This window comes from Cricetulus griseus, chromosome 4, assembly GCF_003668045.3.
Source record: "Cricetulus griseus strain 17A/GY chromosome 4, alternate assembly CriGri-PICRH-1.0, whole genome shotgun sequence".
Lineage (NCBI taxonomy): Eukaryota > Metazoa > Chordata > Mammalia > Rodentia > Cricetidae > Cricetulus > Cricetulus griseus.
The window spans coordinates 207737826-207758595 of NC_048597.1; the positions used below are offsets into that span (position 1 = coordinate 207737826).

A 20770-nucleotide genomic window follows, 5' to 3' on the forward strand; every position below is an offset into this window, starting at 1 on the left:
CCAACTCTGTTTCCATTCTTTTAGAAGAAGGGCCCGTGAGATGGCTCAGTGGGTAAAGGTGCTTTGTTGTGCAAGCCTGACTCGAACTTATATAAAGGTGTTAACAAAGTTGTCCTTTAATTACCACATGTGTGCCATGATACATGGCACCCCATGCTCACAGCATATACAGAATAATAATAAATAAAAGAGAAAAGCATCATTGAAGACAACAGGAACACGGCAGGGAGTGTTGCCTGAGTGGATGAAAGATGAAGGTGTAACCTTGACAATTACCCAAGAAACATAAGAGAGAACAAAAAGTCTGGTCTTACAAACTGAAATGTGTAAAAGGCACTTGTTTAAATATACAATTTACATATTTTCCTTTTAACATGTATATTTGGGTGACCCAGTCATCTATTAGGACAGCAGAACTAAGTCTCAAAATTGTCTAAGAGAAGTACAAAAAGCTCCTTTTATACCTGGGAAGTGACTGTTCTGCAGCCTCCAGTACCCAGAGTTCACATGTAGACCTGGGTTTGGGGCTAGGATTACATTTTCCTATGGAAATAACACCATATGCCAGAGGTTTGTCCCTAGGCCTTCCCAGAGCATTTAATTTGGGATAGTTAAGGAGATCAATTGCTCTAACACGGTTGCCCCTAGGAAATACACTGTAGCTCCAAGTCAGAACCAGAGGCAAACGTCTGGGCTCACAAGCATCACAGGCAGCGGCCAAAAGGGCTTTGATAGTGTTAGCTCTGGGCAGTTTTGAGTTTGGTCAGAACTGCCCAGGAATGCTGGTAGCTGCTGTTTGAACAGCTACCCCACCCTGGTGTTGGGGACGGGGCACTGTCTCTTGCATACTACCTTCAAGCAAGTCCTAAATGAGATGTGAACAATTTCTGGTTTTGAACTAATGGAATTATCAGAAATATTTCTTTTACACAATCTTCCCCTTTACTATCCAGTCATGTAGAGTTCATTCAATATATACCTTCATCAAATAAATGTTCTTTAAATAACAAAATACACCCATACACCTTCTAACATTTGGTGATAACAGTTCTTCGTCAGCTTCTGGGCTGTCCATCTGGAGTCAGCTCATACCTGTAAGACAGTCACGTTTGGACTTGTGTTAGTCATGAGAAGGTGGGGCTGCTACAACACAAGCAGCATAGTCTCTGGAGACGGCCGAACCCAACTAGTTGTCTGGGAGCTGCTGGCCAGGATTAGTTCTCCATTTACAGAGGGCTGCAGGCAGACCAACAGTCTGCAATACTGAAAAGGAGAGAAGTCTGGAGAGCAGGGCAGCAGCCTGAGACAGTGTCCTCTCTAGTTAACAGTGATGATGAAAAGGCACACTTACCACTGTGAAAAGCCCTTGATTAGATCTTCTTTTGATAAGTCAATCAGTACCTACACAATCACAAATATTAGCACCGTGTTAAATGGGAACACTCTGGGACAAACTGGGCTGAGAGTGAAGGGTCGCAGCTTTCAGCTGGGTATTTTCTTTTTTAAAAAATGTATCCTTTAAGAATTTCATACACATATATAATTAAAAATATTCGTATCCACACATGTCCCCATTTCCTCCTCCAGCTCCCACTAGAGCCACATCCCAACTTTATGTCTTTTTTTTTTTTTTAATAACCCACTAAATCCAATTAGTGCTGTTCATATGTGCATAGTATGGAGCAAAGGAGACCTACCAGTGGCCATGCCCCAAAAGAAGAATGGTCCCCCTCCTATTGACTGCCAATAGCTCCTCAGCTGTGGGTGGGGCTCCCTGAACCCTCCCCCATCCATCCATCAGGGTATTTCCCCTTCATCCTGGAGCCTTTCCAGAGAAAATGCAAACATCAGCCTCAGTGTTCTAGAACTATTTCTACCCAGCACTCAGGAGGCCAACCAAGGCAGGTGGAACTCTGTGAAGTTTGAGACCAGCCAGGGCTATGTAGTTAGTTACACGTAACTGTCTCAAAAACAAAAGCTGTTCCTGTTTGGAATACAATTTGAGATATTCAAAGAATATCTTCATGAATTACAATACTTAATTTTCAAGTTTATTTATGAAAACTTACCCATAAAAATGAGCATAATACCATCTGCTTCATAGGCAGAAAATACTGGCAGTTTTATAGAAGTAGGCGGTACAGAGATGAGTGCAGAAGGTAATTATTAAGATAAAATTACAGTAGTGCACGAATGCTATGGCAGAGTCTTCTTGGTACACTCCTGGGATTATATTTCCTCTAAGTAAAATTCTGTTAACACAGAAACCTTGATCTAATTCAATCTAAGTTTTTTTTTAATGATCTATTTATAAAAGTAATAGATAATACCAGAGTAGATGCCACATACTTACAGAATATGGAATTTGGATAGTCTCAGGGTTGTTAAAGTCTATACACGAGTTTATATTTCTATATTAGGTCTGAAGAATATGAAACAAACAGTCCTTTCAAGGAGGCTGTCCCTCCTTCCACGTTCTGCTCTAATAAGAGCTGGACTGGTTCCATCAGGTGTTAGGATTCAAGGAAATGACAACTACTTACTTTTCCCAATTCCTTTCTTCTGTGTGAGCCAAGAGGCCTACTGTTTTTCACTGCAACATCCAGTGATCTCTTCTGTACTTCTTCCATGGGAACAAAAAATTCAAATCTTTAAAAGTCAAAACATTAAAAATTAGATTTATATGTAATCACCTTTGTTGAAAACAGTGTTTCTTCCACTTCCCACTAAAACAAAAACTGTCAATTTTTAAAAGTGACAGAATCAGCACTGGCTCCTAGGTTCACAGGTAACGGTGTCACCTAAATCTACTAAGTGTCAAGAGACCGCCTGTGATAAGCCTCTCAGATGGCTGCTGTCTGGGGTGTGTTGCATCCTGACTCTACACTGCCTGCAATTTCATTGCTATCCTCATCTGGACCCACCCAGAGGAACATCCCCCTGTTCTGACAGCAGAAGGCCAGGATGCTCAGGAGGTAGGCTTGCTGGAGATTCATAGAAAATAATGACTGAGTCCCTCAGAGGTCTGTGTCATAATCAGCCTCATCAGAGAGCCACCTGGAACCTTACTTCTAGGTTTCTATTTAGGGTGAGGTTTGCTCAGTCTGCCTTCAGATAACCCTAGCTTTTATCTCGTAATTTTTAGAAAGAATGTCTAACAGATTGTCTTGATAATCAGTTGTTCCCTCCTGTGTTCTTTTGTGTCCATTTTAACATATTTGTATAATTGTGTCAGAGTTATTCTTCAAGACAGGGTACACTTTGTGGCTGTGGTTGGTGTGCCTGTCATAGGGTTCAGTGAATGTTCGATGGGCTTTCTTGCAGTCATTCTTGATAAGGATATACATAGACCAAAGAGGACTTGGTTCCAGCCTTTTAGTTATGATTAATTAAAATAAGAGGAAAAGAAAAATCATGTTTCCAACCTGGCTAGAAATGTTTTGTCTTAGGACTGCAAACCAGAGGAGGATACCAAGAATACAGTGACCTAGTGGTTAAGAACACTTGCTGCTTGAAAGAAAATAGCCCCCAAAGGGAATGGTACTATTAGAAGGAGGTGTGGGTTTGTTGGAAGAAGTGTGTCACTGTAGGTGGTGGGCTTTGAGGTCTCCTATGCTCAAGCTATATCTAGTGAGACAGACCACTTCCTGTTCCCTGTGGATCAAGATATAGGACTCTTAGCTCATTCTCCAGCACCATGTCTGCCTGCACACCATGGTTTTGCACCATGATGGTAATGGACTAAACCTCTGAAAATGTAAGCCACCCCAATTAAATGTTCTCCTTTATAAGAGTTCCTGTGATCACAGTGTCTCTTCACAGCAATAGAAACCCTAAGACACTGCTCTTGCATAGGATTTTAGCTCAATTCTCAGTACCCACATCAGGTGCTTCAAGACCATTAACTGCAGCTGCAGAGGATCAAACACCCTCTTCTGGACTCTGAAGGCACTACTACAGACGTGGAATACACATAAGAAAAAAAATTTAGGGACTTGTTACCACTGGACTCATCATCAAAAGCAAGAATATGCTGAGTCAGCCTGTCTGTAAGTGTTGTTCTCAAAGATGTAGATGAAGAGAAAGGATCTCTTTTACCTGCCAACCTTGTTATGTTTCAGGAGGGAAGAAAGGCCATAGAGCTGGGAGTATGCACTATCCCACCACTGTGAACATTTTATCCTCTTCAGAGCAGCAAATGTGAGCAGCTTGATCGCATTTTTGGATAAACTGCCCTAGCAGCCTTTTCCCCACTAAAAAGTATATAGGTGCTTCATGAGGTCAGCACTTTGCCCTGGTCAGCCCAGGCCCGAGGTTTCCTTCCGCTTGAACCTGCCAGTGTTTGGCACTCAGTTCTATGAAAATAGGTGGTTGGCTAAGCCCTGCTCTACTCACGTTTCATCAAATAGGGGCTCCAGTGTCTTCCTCTTTACTGAGGTCTTCTTGCGACTGGCCCATCTCCTTTCTGGTAATAGGTAGATGCGAACATAGGGATCAGCTCCACTGCTGGTACATGGTGTCAGGTTTCTGATGTGCAGAGAAAAAGAGTCCCTGAGTAGTCATTTGGGAGAAAGCTGTACCACTGGGGATTAGATGGGCTAGAGGATTAAAATTCTCTGTACTCAAACAAAAGGCAAAAGCCTACAGAAGTAAAGGACAAGATATCGACTGAGTTTTTGATTGTACACATTTTTGTGCTGTCTGAGATAGAACCAAGAACTTTGTACCTAAGGAAGTTGGGGTTCCTGCTTAGAAGACCTACTTGCCCTTGGCCACCCCAAGACAGTAGTGAGTCTGAGCAGAGCCCTTGACTCTTGAGCCCATCAGTACCAACAAAGAATGACCACTCAACATGTCCCTTTGAGGATTTTTGCCACCCATGGCCTATAGGTCCTCAAATGTCACTTAGAAGTACATGGCTCTTGTCATCACTCTAAGCACCCCTTCTATATGGTCACCTGATACTTGCAAAAGACTCCATGGTCCCAGAATCTCTTTACCTGCACCCGTTGACTAGCACCCTGAGACAGTGTCGAAGGCACACATAGCGCACTGTGAGCTGAATCTCACCCAGCCGGCGCTGCCTAGGATCCTCATCTCTGTGGGAAAAAAGGGGAGCCTGTCACAGTAAGAACTGTTCCTCTCCCTTCACCTGAAGGTAGAGGAGGATGTCTATGTAAGGAACACAGACTCATCTGGGTCAATAATTCTGGTTCCATCCAGCGTTCAGTAATTATCCTACTTCTCAGCAGAAAGCATAAATAAACCCTAAAATGGATTAGCCCTTATATCCTGATTGCTTGTGGGGCTTGAGGGAATTGGGATTTTATAATGGTCTCTTCTGTCTTGTAGGGTTATAATGAAGATTGAATTAAATCAGATAACTTGCTAAGCCATAGGAAGCACTTAATACATGGCAGCCACTTATTATGTAAGTACATTCTAAACCTTTCATGTTATCCCCCTATATTCAGAATTCAGGAAATGTTTCTATGGAAGGGACTTTTATAACTGAAGTCATTATGTAGCCAGAACTGTAAACCAAGAGTAGGGCTTGCCCCTCACCCCATGTTCTTCCTATTAGTCCAGGCTGCTCTTGTAAAGACATGCTGTGAGAAACCTGGACTCGTGCAGGTCTGTAAGTTCCTATCTACTCCTCCATCCAAGGACCTACTTTCCATGCAGGTTATATTAGAGAAGATCAAGCAGAGAGATGCATACACAATGTTGAGGCTGACATCTGTTAGGTCAAAGCAGGAAGAGGCCAGGGAGTTGAGTGAGGACATGCTGGGAGCCAGCCTTGTGGGTGGCCATACGAATGGGAAGGCAGGGCGGCTCATGGGTCTGGGTGACTTGATGGGCCCAGGGGAGTGGGGGCCTGGGACAGTCAGAAAGATGGTAGCTGGGATCCTCTTCTTCCCCACGGGCTCACAGAGCCCTTTGGCACTGTCCTTGCCTTTGGGCTCCAGGCCTGTCTCTTGGGGCTCAGGCTCAGTGGCTTTAGTAGTAGCACTGCTGGTATCTGTGCTCTTGGAGGCTCCCTTAATGTCAGAGGCAAGATCTGAGGCACTTGTCACATCTGCAGGGCCTTCTCCCTGGGATGGGGTTTTGTGATCCTGGTTGGTGGCCACCTTCTTGATGAACAGAGGGCCTTTCTTTACAGCATCAGGTCCAGTATATGGGCTTCCCAGCTCTCGTTCCTCCACACGTAAGAACTGGAAGCAGATCACAGGGTTGGGAACAGAAGGTAAGGGGAAGTTCTAGAAGGAAGGGTTAGATGAATGAAACGGCAGGGTTTGAAGCAACAAAGAGATGATGGCTGATATATTTTTTGAAAATATCTCCTGGCCCCAAAGAGACTGAGCTTTTGGCAGACCTCACAGCAAAGTTACTAATACCCTTGACAGCATTTAAGACTGTACTTAATTAACCTGCTGTCCTACTGTGCACCCCGCCTGTTGAAGTTTTCATCCCTTAATGCAACATCAAGGAAGCCGCTCTCTGAGTTTATCCTTAATGCATTAACCCAATGAGTAGATGGAGACATAAACCTCTCTCCTGACTTCTGCATTCAACAGATACTCAGGCCTGAGGCCTGTTCCACGCCAGCCCTACCCACTGAGAAAGGAGATATTTACCCGGAGCACCAGCCTCATGGAGATGAGGCTGTCCAGGCCTGAGTGATCCAGCTGGAAGCGCTGCTCAAGGGTGAGGTTGGCACAGGGGAGGATCTGGCACAGGGGAAATTCCAGCACGCCCAGAGCACACTCCAGGTCATCATCCAGCACCTGGGCAGTGGGCCAGTCACAAAGCCAGTGGGTGCCCTAAGCCCACTATGCCACCACTGCCATCTGGCCCTACTGAGTCTGAGCTTACTTCAATAAGTATACACTGCAGAGCAATTAGCATCTGGTGGTATTCTGCGGATGGGATTGGCAACAGACCAGACCTTGTACCTGCCTGGATCTAGGGAAGGGAGTGACTTATGGTGGAGGTGATCCTGGTCTGCATGAGGCCAGTCTGGCATACACCCAGGGCCAGCGGGGCTTTTGGGCCTGCAGTATGGTAGGGTGTTTAGGCTCAATTCAGGGCTCAAAACAATCTCATTCAGCTCTAGCACTTGTAGGCCATGCACACTTGGGCAGATGGTTGCTTTAGCTCTATTTGCTCCTGTCAAAAGGAGGGAACTCGTGCAGATCTTAGCCCAGGACTCTCCCACTGTGAAGATCACTGCAAGGAGAACTAAGGGAATTAATGGTTGGTCTTCCCACATTCTCTTACATGGTGACCTTGGGCACCAGCCTCAAGCGGCTGAGAGTTTGTGGGGCCCCATATCCTCCCACACACTAGGGGGCTGACTACTGGTGGAGCTGCCCAAGGTACACAGAAAACTCTCTCCTGCCCTTGGCCTAGAAAGTTCCCAGCTGTCCCCAGAGCCCAGCTTCCAGCAAACCTTCAGGCAGAGCTGCTCAGCTGTCACACTGTGCACGAAGAAGGAGAACACCTGGCTCCATACAGGGTCCTTGCTGTGGGGACAGGTCTGAGAACAGAAGAGAGATCATTTAAGGGCCGGGTTGGATATGCTCTGCTCTGTGTGACCACCGGCTGCCATGAGGAGCCAGGGGACAGCCAGTGTTACAGGAAAGGCATGGCTTCAGACCATGCCCCAAGATAAACCCTAATTCTGCTGCCCCATCCTTGGTGGAGTCACTTAGCTCTGTAGTTTTTCGATTTTGAATGAAAAAGCCACATAGGGAAGGGATTCCGAAGGCTTTCTAGGCATTCAGTGTGGGAGTTCCCTTCACTGTGCCTTTCCTTAAAAAAGGGGTGGGAGTGCCATTTCCTTACCGCAGGCCTACACAGAACTGTCTTACCTTACTAGTAAATGTCTTCTTGCCTACAGATAGCTTGACATACGAAGAAGGGTCTCTGCTGGCTTTATTCTGTAAGGGGGAAACCCACAATGTTTTTAGGGTGGGCCCAAGACAGCTCACCTTTCCCCATGCTCACTCCTCCCCGTCAGGCATGCTAACGAGTTGTAGGGCAGCTCCTGCTGGTGAAAAATCTGCCTGATGTCCAAGGCTGCACTATGGCATGAGCACTGTGCTAATCCCGAGGAGGAACCCTGAGCTGCAGACCAGAGACAAGAACTACAACAAACATGTCCAGTTCCATCTTCCACTATGCCCAGGCCCTCCACCTTCTGGGTCCGTTTTATAAAATGGCAACCACTCTTGCCCAAAACAAGAAAACCTGGAATACATACATACTATGGGACTCCAGGACAATGAATCATCAAGCCTAGTACCTTGCACAGTAGACCTAGTAAGCCCAGGCTGCGTGACAGACAGGTCCTGGCTGCAGTCACTTCAGGGGAAAGGAGTCAGCTTCTCAGCTATATGCACTTACTTTGGCAAACCTGGAGAGTTTTTTGGCTCGATATTCACCATTCAGGTAGTCAAAAGGGTTTCTCTGCAGCACAAGAATTGGGGTTAAAACAACACATGGGCATTTCGCTGTGACGAGCCTAAGGCAGATGGGTATCATGACTCACCGGCAGGTTGCAGGCATTTTCTAAGAAGACCACGAGGATGGCGGAGGAGTGGCCATCATGGTCCTGCAAACAGACACAGACCTCACTGAGTAGTCCCAGAACCAGGAAGACAGGCAGGCTTTGGAAAAGTCTACACAGGGCAGAAGGAAGCCAGACAGCCCGCCAACTAACAACCAGCTGTATGTTGTCTGAGAGCTCATCTACAGCAGGACATGCTCATGTCAGACACAGGGAGATGTCCCTATGAAACTGGGTGACACAGAGCTCTAAGGACCCCATCTTTCCTGAGGGACGAGGAGCTGCCCTGGTGAAAAGAGCTAGACGGACATGCTCTCTAGGAAAAGAGCAGTAAATGGGGGGCAGGGTCCTGCCTGCCTGGCCTCTACCTGCACACAGTAGGGAGAAGTGGGTCTCCTCCCCTGACAATCCTTTCTGTGACGGAGCCACCGCCACCCACTCACCTCCATCAGGGCTTCCTGGTCAGTGAGCAGGGACAGCCACTCCAAGCGCAGGTGCAGCCTCCCACTGGTTGTGTCGTTCAGGACAAACCACTGTGGGGCAGGAGGAGGAGAGGAAAGCTCAGGGTGGAGATGTGCTACTCAGAGTTTGGGGGCTGCTTAGTTTTCATACTAGGGGAAAGGTTAACCAACCCAAAGAAGGCACAGCAGAGGCTGTGGGACTGGCAGATGGGGGCAGAAGTCTTAAACTCGGGGACAGAAAAACCCAGGTCCAGCCTCCTTCCTCAAGAATTTGACTTCCCTTGCCAAGTTCCCTTAGTCTGTGGACTTCTAACTCCAGCCCTACAGGCCTCCCTGCAGCCATCTGGGCCTCACCCATTGTCCCTGAGAATGAGTACGGGGACAGCCCTGAAGAGAGAGGGCCCATCGCATAGGGGCAGATGGCTGAAGTGGCCTGCTACAGCCATGCACTGAAAGGGGTGTCCCTGGGATCCCCGGGCGGCTGGGTGCGCTACCTCATCCACCACTCTGTTCATCATGACATCTCCGAGGCAGATCTGCAGGCTGGAAGACAGGGAGACCGTAAGAACAACCGTGGCCACTGGGACAGCGTCTCCTCCATCCCAGGTAAACAGTGGAGACCATTTGCAGCTCGAGAGAAGGGAAGGACTAGCTAACCTTATGCTCCATTGGACTTATGCTGTGGGGAGGGAGTGGCTCCCAGCCCCAGAGGGGACAAGCAGAGGTCTGCATTTATCACCTCTGGGTTTTTCAACAACACGGATGTTGGCACGTTGAGTGAGGTGATTCTTCATTGTGCAAAACCGTCCATGCATTGCAGGAATCTGGCTTCCTGGCTGAACCTGTGCCATCTAAATGCCAGAGGTACTTTAACAGTTAAATGCCCCTCTGACTTAAAACTGGTACCAGTGCCCTGCAGGTGGCACTAACTGATGATATATGTGTGAGGAAGCCAGGAAGTCCCATGTCACAATGTTCCCCTAGCATATCATGAGCCAAACCCAACCCGTAGGTCCTGCCAGCCAGAGGGAGGATGCAGTTCCTATGTGACTCAGAAGTGAACATGCATTCACCATGTACCTGAACTCAGCCCTGGAAGGCAAGTGCTGCAAGCCTCACTTCCCACCTACAACACTGTACTGGAGTCTCACCGCGGAGAAACTAGAAATGATGGGTACCCAGCATGAGCAGTGTCTTCTATTTATTTGGTCATGTTTAAACTTGTTATAACTCCATACTCAGGGAAACAAGCTGCATATACAGGGCAGAAGATTCAAGTCACTTCTTCACCTGCCTCCTGCCCTAAGGAATAACCAGCTATGTCACCCCCTCATGCTCCTCTTCTCACTGACACAGGCAAAAGTACATCCCGGCCCCTCTTCTGGAGGCTGGATCCACCTACACTGTGCCTTTCCTTAATCCATAGCATACCACACAAGCTCTATATCCAAACATTCAGCCAGTGTCTTCCTAGATGGAGGAGGAGGTTACATGGCCATAGAGACTTTGACAGTAAGCATTTAAGGTCTAGTGCCTTTATAGGTGGTTCCTCAAGGCAGAACTTGTCTAGACTAAAAGTGAGATTCCATCAAGCAGCCCAGGGGGGTCACTTCAATCCTTCCACAGCCTTGAGTTCTGGGTATCAGCACATGGGGAGTGACCAAGGCTTCTTCAAGTGGAGCACCTAATCATCATGTCACCTTGGTCACTGTTCCAAATGGGACTCTGGGTAAATTCTCAGTGGGGACATGAGCCAGCCCTGGAGTCCACTCTATTACCTTCTCCTCCAGAGCCTAGGTCAGGCTGGAGACACTCGGGGTGGTTTGTAACAGGACTGCACCATACTAGAGCAGATTGCCTAGTACAGTCTGTCACAATGGTCATAGAGTTGAAAGTCACTAAGTAGTGAGGCCTGTGCCCTCTAAATGCCCCAAGGTCCAGCCTTATATACCCCAAGCAGTGAAGAAGCTCCAAAGCCCAGATCCCCACGCCCTCACCTGCCCAGGAAGTCATCCCTGTCGGTATCTTCATCATACAGGCCCACCTCCAGGTCCTGCCCAGGCACTTCATACACCATGAACTGCAAGGAGAGAGAAGCATCTTGCCCTGCAGGTCTTGACTGCTGAATCAGACCTTACAACCCACAGGCAGCCAAAGCCCAGCTTAGGGCCCTGCCTAGAAGGAAGCAGAGCAGCAGATACAGCACAAGCACGCCATAGCATGGTGCCTGGAGGACACTGGCTGCCATCTGCTCTGCCTCGTGCTGTCACACTCTCCTCACCTGGGGGCTGTGGGACATCAGGGAACTAAGCTTCCCTTTCTTATCCTGCTTCCACTGTCTGGGGCCAGATGTAGCAGAGCATGTAGATAGTGTTAAAAGGAAAGGGGCAGCTAGGGGGTGGCCCTGAAACATGACTGACAGGCTGTCGGTTCCACCCCTCCAGAAACAGGCAAGGCTGGAGCCATAGGAACCGCCTGTGCACTGTTCTTTCCCTTCCACTTGGGCACTGAAAACAGGGTCAGAATAGCCTACCTGTGCACCTGCTGGGTGGGGCATACAAAGATCTGCCTGCCCATTAACAAGTCTCTCCCCGAACCCTGGTTTGCCTGTTGGGCCATGAGAGCCACTGTGCTCATCATAGCCCAGTATGACGCCTGGAGACACTAGGACTTCCTAGACAGATCGAAGAGAACCTTACCTCAAACACTTCATTCCAGGTGGGGTCCAGGCTCTTGTAGACAGTCCTGCTCCGGCAGTGCTGCAGGCCAATGCTCACCTTGGCATATGGGTCTGACTTGCCTCCAAGCCCTAGGAAGTTGTCCTTCTGGGCCAGCTTCTCGGCCTCCAGCAAATGGACTCTGATCACCCCCTGAGAAACACCCAAGTCCCGGGTCACAACTGCGTCCTTGACTTGCCAGCCTCAAGTCCAGGATCCCAGGGCCAAAGCCACCAGAGGTCACTGCTGCCCCTTCCACAGTATAGACAAAGATGGCAGCTAGGCAGTGACCTAGCCAAGGCCACACAATAGTTGGTGGCAGGGTCCACTGCTCTGCCCAAGGCTCTGGCACACACTCTTCCAGACTTGACATGAACAGCTGGTTCAGTTGAGGCTGTTTCTGTCCCTCCTTCCTTCATTGTGGTGATATTTTGTAATCTAGTAAACCTTTCTTGAAGATCAGAATGCAGAGCTAAGCCACTAATTAGTGTCCCCCCACCCCCCCTCCACACACACACTAGGCCACTAGTTAACCCTAGAGGACAGGCAGTGGTATCCCCACCTTCAATCCCAGCACTCAGGAGACAGAGGCAGATTGGATCTCTGTGAGTTCAAGGCCACCCTGGAATATGAGTGAATCAGTCTAAAACAGATACAGAGCTCACATCTTTAATCCCAGAACTAGAGAAAATTTAAGGCAGGAGCTCAGTGCAGTCTGAGAGACTTCATTCTGAGGATTTGTGGAGATAGGATCACCCTCTCAGTCTGAGGTAGAGGTAAAAGCTAGTAGCTGGCTGCTTTGCTTATCTGTCCATCAGCTTGAACCCCATTATCTATCTCTGGGTTTTTTTTTATCCGTGCTACACTTCAGCACTACTGTGAAACTTGTCCATAAACTGAACACTAAGGATACTCCAGGCAGCATGCTGTGGGCCTGCCTGCACTGGTGATAGGTCTCTGTGTAAATGCCCCAAGTATCACCCACCACAGGGCAGACCCTTTCCCCACACTCCCACTGTTGAAAAGAAACACAAAGCCATTTGGAAAGTCATCGTTCATGAGTCTCAGGGTATGCCTCTTTCCTAGATGTGTTTTTTTTTTTAAAGATTTATTATGTATATAGTATTCTGTCTGCATGTATCCCTACAGGTCAGAGGAGGGCATCAGATTTCATTGCAGATGGTTGTGAGCCACCATGTGGTTGCTGGGAATTGAACTCGGGACCTCTGGAAGAGCAGCCAGTGCTCTTAACCTCTGAGCCATCTCTCCAGCCCCATCCTAGATGTTTTTTAAAACCAGTTAATACACATTTTCTTTGATCTCCAAAACCACTTTGGGGGATCTATCCATGGGCACACTGGAAAATCATAAAAGAGCCGCACACAGGCTGCTCATTGTACTATTGTTTGTAGCAACAAAGTCCAGACACAACCTGACTATCCATCAACAGGGCTGTGGTGTAGTGACAGTACCTCCCACAGTGAAGCACTTTGCAGCCATCAGCAGGAATGCAGAAGGCTCTATCTGTACTGTGGCATCGGGGTTCTGTGATAGTTTTAGCAATAAAAGCAAGGAAGGGAAATAGTACATTAACACCTATCAAAGAAATGGGGACCATGATAACTACCACTTAAGGCCTTTTCTTCTGTAGAAGCTTCCTAAAGTGTACACACACACACACACACACACACACACAGAGTTACTCTAACAGTAGGGTGACAGTGTTCCCGCTATACTTCACAGGCTAACAAGAACTCAAGTGCCAGGAATAGGTTACCTCTGTTGGAATTGTTGGCTTCACATACTCCCAAACATTACAGTCTATTGTCAATGCTCTTGTTTACTCTCCAGAACTTGGTAAGACCCTTGTGGTGATGTGAAAGAAAATGCCCCCCAAAGGGAATGGCACTATTAGGAGGTGTGGCCTTTTTGGAGGAAGTGTGTCACTGTGGGGACTGGCTTTGAGTTTTCTTTTGCCCAAACTTCCCACAATGTGACTTTCAACTTCCTGTGGCCTGCATATCAAGATGTAACCAGTACCATGTCTGCCTGCACACTGCCATGTTACCCACCATGATAACAGACTGAACCCTGAAACTATGTTTTCTTTATAAGAGTTGCTGTGGTTATGATTTCTCTTCAGAGCAATAAAAACCCTAACTAGCACAGAGAAACCCTGTCTCGAAAAACAAAAAACAAAACAAAACAAAACCTAAGACAACCCTGTTGCTGAAGATATCATATCCTTAAGTCATGGAACTTGGAGAGATCAGGCTGGCATTGACCTGGAGGCTTCATTTTCTACTGGCTAACTTTCATGGTGCTATGCATGTTATTGGAGGAGAAAAGCCATCAACCTTACCTAGCTGTGAACCCTGAAAGCTGCAAGAATGACTGGCCTGGCAATATATGTCCACTGGTACAACAGCAGCAGAAATATAGGAGTAAACAACCACTTTTTGACTGAACTTAAGGCTCACTCCACAAAATGAAATCCATACCTGGGACTCTTACTGGTTTCGAGTCTATAGTTAGACAGTCCAGGGCTTCAGGGGAGAATATACCACTATTTTGCTAAATGAATGCAGTATTAAACTGACTCCCAATGACTTACTGTTATAACCGTATATCAGAGCATCTCTCAGCCCTCACCACAGCAGCTTCTTTTTGCAGTGGGTGGTGATTGGCACAGAGACCCATAACTCACCAAGGTGCAGAAAACAAGAGACTGGAATGCTCAGCCCTAGAGTGGATATATCACAACCTACCTCAGGGATCATTGTGGAAGTGGAAAGACTGTGAGAGTCAGAGGTGTTGGATGGCTACAAAGAAATAGTATTTTCCAGACATAGCAGGGGAGCTGCATATAGGAACTCACAGTGGTTGTGGCAGCATGCCCAAGACCTGTGCAAGCTCAAACAAACAAAGTTCCAGGGAGACGGAAAGTCAGGTTATAGCCGCTGGTAGGTTAGTTCTCCTTCTCCTAGCAACTATCAGTTGCCGGTAGCTCCTTAGCTAATTGGACTGGGCCTCCATGGCCTTTGTGTCCATCTCCCCTCTCCAAAATATACTATATGAAATTCTCAAAGAACTAATCAAGACCTAAAAATAAAAAGACATGGGGATTATGGACATAAACAAAGATGTACACATATGACTGTGTATGTTTATGTGTTCACATTTACTAACACTCACATACAATGGGAAGAAAGCCATTTCTTCTGTGGTGGGGTGGGGGTGGGGGTGGGGGAAAGGAACAAGAAGTAGTGAAGCTCCTTAAGATGCAGTTTGGTATTAGCCTTTAGAAACACACAGCTGTGTTATATAATGACAGAAAATTAAAAGGTAAAGCTTGAGGATAGAGAATGGAATGAAATAGATGTAAATGTTCATGACCGGTTACCAAAAAACGCACAGAAGTTATCTCCCAAAGAGTTCTAAATGTGGCAAATTGTCAGTGCAGCCCTAGTGGGATATGCACATTTGAGAACACCATGCTTTTAGGAATTCTTCCATGCGTGAGATGGTGCTTACATTGTTACGGGGCTGTTGCATATGTACTGTAATGAAAGCCAGTGAGCTGCCATGGGAAGGCTGGGGAGGTCCACGCTGCCTCCCTAGCCAGCCCATATCCCTGAACTTGTGTGCACTACAGTATGTGTCGGGTGGAGCATGAGCAGAAGGACTGAAGCTTTTCACCTGGCAGAGGGTGAAATGGATATGTTTTCCTCTTCCAGGGCCTCTAACTGCAGCCCCTTAGCCAGTGCTACTTTTTTGTAGGGCAATCTCCAGGTGCCTCATGAATGGACCTCAGGAAGTTGGGGGAAGTGGGCTCAGCTCAGGTCCCAAAGAATTCGCATCCTAGTTCAACCACGAACCTTCCTTTTCTGTAGGTGCCAAGGTCCTTTCCACCACTGAACAGAGTCAAGGAGCCCTCCTGAGGGAGGAAGGGGGACCTCGGGGGTCATGGAGTGCCTTCCTACAGTTCAATTGCAAGCTACACTGGGGACAGGAACATGGTACAACTACATGGGTGCTGCCTCTTCCCAGATGGTGACTTTGGGTAAGTCACACACCCTTCCCCGTCTCTGGCCCCTGTGAAATGGGTTGCCATGGCCTCACACTAGAGCATGACGATGACCACCAATGAGCACTGTTCAGAACCCAGCCCTGGCCAGCGTCCCTCCCTCATTGACCTGATGCTCTGGAGCCAGCTGCTGGTACTCACGCAGGGCAGAGGGAAGCGCAGGTTGGTTATATCCAGCCCCTTCTTCACAGGCACAGTCACACGGTTGGGCAGCACCAGGTGGGCAGCAATGAGGTCTTCCAGCAGGCTGTCTGATACATCACTGAAACATCAGGCATGACCAGTTGGGGAGGGGTGGGTGACTGCTTCCCTGAGCCTGTACCATTCCTCAGTGCTGGCACTGAGAGACTAGCCTGGCAGAAGGCTCCACCAGAGGCAACACTTATCTCTTCCTGATCAGCTGCTGGGCATGAAGCGGATATTCATTCTGAGATGTAGACATATTGACCCAAGGAACAGCATCCTGCTTGCACTCCCTATCCCCAATAATAATAATTTAAAAAAGGCCCTGCTTTGTTCCCAGGCAACACAGAGCGCTTTAAGGACCGATCCCAGGCCTAGGTCCAGATTCCCATTCCTTCTCCCTAGCTGCCCTGCCTCAGATGGGTGTCCCTTGACATCAGTGTCCTGACACAGGGCTGCTAATGGCTGCCCCTGGAGTAGAAGTGAAGGGATTGGTGGGTACAGCACCGAGAACAGTGCTGAGGTCATAAGAAGACCTAACAGCCGGCCACTGAAGCCTTTCTCCTCCTTGACCCTGTGACACTCTCCATTCTTTGGCTCACCTTCCCCCACAGGGGGGGCGGTACCCAGAGCAGGACCAGCACACAATAGGTGCTCAAAAAGTCTCCTTTGAATAGCAGTGCATGACTGCTTAAATGGGACATCTTCATCAACGCCCTTACCAAAGTTCACGGACCACCATGGAGCAGGAGGTGGAAGAAGGAAGAGCCAGAGGACAGGTAAGTTACATGCTGGCTCCTGGACATGCCATGGCTATCATGCTCATGAACTCAGAGCAGCTGTGGTTACCTGCACAGGACATACACAAGATCCAAGCAGCCAAAATTTAAGCCTAAATGGGGAGGAGCTCTCTAGGCCTCACCAATAACTGAGAATCCTTTGGCAATGGACAGCTGTTGGTAGAGGGAGAATCATTCCTGGGGGTGTGGCCACTGGTAGATTTTCCATGCTTCAGTAGATGGCCCCACACTCATGCACAGATAGGCAGCATTAATTGGACTTCATGGGTTATTTAAAATAACAATAAGAAGAGGACATGAAGTTGGGAGGAGGGTGTGTTGGGGGCCAGGGAGAGTTAGAAGAGGAAGTGGATGATGAACAGATTTCACTGTATCCATGTTTAAAATTTTCAAAGAATGGAAGGAAAGGTGCAGGACTGGATTCTCTTCATTTAGAATGATGAGATCAAGGGGACCAGCCCAGTGAGCATATGGATGGCCCTCCTTGGGGCCTAGAGAGACAGCCAATAGCTTTCCCGACCAGTTCAGATGACCCTTCCTCCTGGAGAGGCAAATCCAATGATGTTGGCCTCTGCTGGGAAAATGACCCCTTTCTTTCTCTGTGCATGTCAACCATGGTCACAGGAGCCACCCGGGCTTCACACTGCACTGGGGTAGTGAAGGGTGAAAGTGAGGACACTCACCTGTCTTCCACACACAGGATGATTCTACCACATATATGTGCATGTATGTGCTCTGGGAACCTCAAGACAGCCTGGCCCTTCAGTCTAGCATTGAGCAAAGTTCTTAGCAGGAGTGTGTGCACCTGTCCACAGGTTGTTGTCTTCAACAACAACAACAACAACAACAACAACAACACACACACACACACACACACACACACACACACACACACGTGTCCCCCAGTACGTGTCCCCTTTTCCCACTCCTTAAGCAGGGTGGGGTAGAGGGTGTAGCCTCGGTGCTGCTCACAGCACTGTAAGGACTCCAGGGAGCCTGCCCGCCCCCAGGCACTTACTTGATACCTGGCATGTCCAGCAGGTTGGTCAGGCCGGTCCAGTTGATCTGCAGGTGCTGCAGAGGGCAGAGCGAGGGTGCTAGGCTCAAAGAGCTGGGAACCCAGGACTGATATCTTTTTCCAAACTCTTCATACCCCCAAAAGGGAGAAGCCTACTTGCGGGGATGCCCCTGCTGCAGGACTAAGGTAGGGAGGATGTCTCTCAGCCTGCCAAACCTGCCCTGGGGCATGGGAGAGTGTCCTAGCTAGCTTTGTCAACTTGTCACGGCTTAGAGCCAGCTGAGAAGCTTCAACTGAGGGATTTCCCCGATCATACATAGGAGGGCGTCTTGATTGTTAATTGATATAGGAGGGGCCCACCCACCCACTGTGGGTGATACTATTCCCTAGGCAGGAGGGGTCTTGGGCTATATAAGAAAGCTAGGTAAGCATGAGACTAAGTGAGCTAGCAAGTAGATTTCCTCTATGGTGTCTGCCTTAGGTCTCTGCTTGAATTCCTGCCCCGATGTCCCTCAGTGATGGACTGTTAACCATATGCTGAAATAAACCCATTCCTCTCCTAAGTGGCTTCTAGTCAGTGTTTGAATACAACAACAGAATGAAACTAGAACAAGACTCCAAGCCTTAGCTTTGGCTGCGGCTCCATGCCAGGACCACCAGAGAAGGGGGCTGTGCCACACAGCCAGGTTGGCCTGCTCTCAAGAGCCCAGGTTTGTCTCAGCTCCCTTCCTGAGACCTTGTGACCCTCTTCCAGCTCAGGTCCTCATCATGGTCAGAGCTCAGTCTAACCCCTTGAGGTTGCCTTAAGGACCCAATTAGGTTTCCGCCATAAGTGTCCAGCTGTGGTGGGTTGAAGCAATGTCCATTCTCTGGCTAAATCCCAATATGTGAGGTCCGATGTTGGCTCATGGAGAGCACCAGGCCTGTCCCTAGGCTTTAGCTCACCGGCTTTTGGAGGAAGAATATGGTCACAGCTCCCACAAAGGGCTTGTCCACCAGCAGGGGCTCCAGGATGACACGCAGGGTGCCCTGCAACTGGTAGACAGAACTGTGAGGGACCAGACCTCTTTTCATATCTGCCACTCAGGTCAGTCCTCTTATGGCTTCATTGTCACTCATGCCACCCTCCATCCCTGTCAGGGTGACCTACCTCGGTCACTTGCTATCATGAACCCACAGTTCATGTTCAGGGGCCTAGACATAGCTAGGACCCCGCTGCTGGCCACCAAAAGCCATGAACTAACTACACTGTGGTGTGTGGACAGATGGGGTGGCTGGGACACAGAAGTCACTTCCAAATCTGCACACAGCTTAAGAGGGTATGTCCACCTCCCAGGCCTACCTGGGTCTCAGCTATGGCTCTCCCTCACTTTCCTAGGCAGACAAAACCTTTAGAGACTGTACATACAGGTGGCTCAAGAGCCCAAGGTCCAGTAGGTTAGTGAAGCCCAGCACCACTTGCTGACTATGTGACCTCACAGCTGCTCCCATGTCACCAGCCCATGCCTGGTACCATCAGTGTCCTTTACAGCATGTTCCAGTGTTGTGGGAAATTATTTTAAGGTGTACGACTTTTGTTTATGCTGCATTTGTTTAACTCTGTGAAGCTGTGCTACTTTGCCTGTCTAAAACACCTGATGGTCTAATAAAGAGCTGAACGGCCAATAGCAAGGCAGGAGAAAGGATAGGTGAGGCTGTCAGGCAGAGAGAATACATAGGAGGAGAAAACTGGAAGAGAGGAAGGAGCAGCTAAGGAGCAAAGAGAGGAGGACAGTAGGGGTCAGTCACCATGCTAGCCACGGAGTAAGAGTGAAAGTAAGATATACAGAAGTAAGAAAAGGAAAAAAGCCTCAAGGCAAAAGTTAAATGGGATAATTAAAGATAAAAAAAGCTGGCTAGAAACAAGCCAAGATAAGACCAGGCGTTTGTAACTAAGAATATGCCTCTGTGTGTGACTTATTTGGGATCTGGGTGGCGGGCTTCCCCAAAAGAACAAAGAGTAATAGCATCCCAGTGTGAGCTGCTTCTACTTCCCTGAGCCCACTGCAGGGGCTGGAGCAGCCTTCATGGCATCCTCACTCACCTGGATGCCATTCACACCTGCTCGGATCTTCTGAAGCTCCACGCTGATCTCACAGTCCCCAATATAGCTGAAACAGGGAGGGTGAAGAAGAGAGGAAAGGGGGCGGGGCTACTGCTCAGAGCAGGCAGGACACTTGCCCAGAGATATCACAGCCTCAGCCCTTGTTGCTAGCCATCAAGTCTCATGTCACTTTTTCCATAGCCTCAGACTTCCCGGGCCCCTCCCAGACTCCTGCACCTGGTGTCTTAGGCATATCCCCACCTCTGTCTAAGAAAGCAGGGCTTTGTGGTACCACCTAGCTCCAGAGCACCCATGGATGAAAAGGACCAACTTCTGGGAAATATATTGTTCCTGTACCATTTCTGGATCCCTGACCAAAGGGACACACGTGCAACTCCCCCAGGTTCATCCTGCCATCACCCCTAGTTGTTGCTGGAGGTTGAGGTAGGCGATAAAGCCTTGGAGACAGGACCAGCTGGTGGCCCCTGTCAGGTGATGGACACTAAGGAACCCAGAATGGGTGCTTTTAAGGGTAAAAGTCAAGAGAACTGCCAAAGGTCTGAAGGAAGCTAAGGGGAGGTGATTGTCACACACCTGCACACATGGGCATATGAGCCTGTTGATGAAGACCACAGAAATGCTTGGTACCAGGAACAAGCAGAACAGGGTGGCAGGGGTGCCAATTACCACCCAAGAGGCTGAACTATTCATACGAGGGTCTTATGACAAAGCATCTGGGGCCAAGGGCCCTTTATGGGTCTGCCACCATTCCAACACAAAGGAGGCCAGCTCCTAATAGTGGCACCAGAACTAGCATCTGTTTCTGGCGAAGGAATGTGAGACTCTGGA

At 48.4% G+C, this 20770-nt stretch overlaps 1 protein-coding gene and 1 long non-coding RNA gene across 2 annotated transcripts in view; one reads left to right on the plus strand and one right to left on the minus strand.

The window, feature by feature from the left end:
* Positions 1–229: 229 nt before the first annotated feature.
* Positions 230–20770, minus strand: part of Esyt3 (extended synaptotagmin 3) — a 44034-nt gene continuing 23493 nt past the window's right edge. The window contains exons 5-23 of the mRNA XM_027414265.2: positions 19922–19988; positions 18784–18873; positions 17839–17894; positions 15979–16099; positions 11733–11903; positions 11031–11113; positions 9528–9576; positions 9016–9105; positions 8555–8617; positions 8410–8472; positions 7875–7943; positions 7454–7540; positions 6639–6788; positions 5722–6215; positions 5001–5099; positions 4396–4527; positions 2544–2649; positions 1352–1401; positions 230–1092 (exon numbers count right to left, since the gene is read on the minus strand). Of these exons, the coding sequence (XP_027270066.1) occupies positions 1056–1092; positions 1352–1401; positions 2544–2649; positions 4396–4527; positions 5001–5099; positions 5722–6215; positions 6639–6788; positions 7454–7540; positions 7875–7943; positions 8410–8472; positions 8555–8617; positions 9016–9105; positions 9528–9576; positions 11031–11113; positions 11733–11903; positions 15979–16099; positions 17839–17894; positions 18784–18873; positions 19922–19988 (2077 nt within the window). The 3' untranslated portion in view covers positions 230–1055. The remainder of the gene's footprint in view (positions 1093–1351; positions 1402–2543; positions 2650–4395; positions 4528–5000; positions 5100–5721; positions 6216–6638; positions 6789–7453; positions 7541–7874; positions 7944–8409; positions 8473–8554; positions 8618–9015; positions 9106–9527; positions 9577–11030; positions 11114–11732; positions 11904–15978; positions 16100–17838; positions 17895–18783; positions 18874–19921; positions 19989–20770) is intronic.
* LOC118238708 lies at positions 3756–7920 on the plus strand. The gene is made up of 2 exons (XR_004769728.1): positions 3756–5431; positions 6579–7920. It is a non-coding gene; the product is annotated as an uncharacterized LOC118238708 (long non-coding RNA).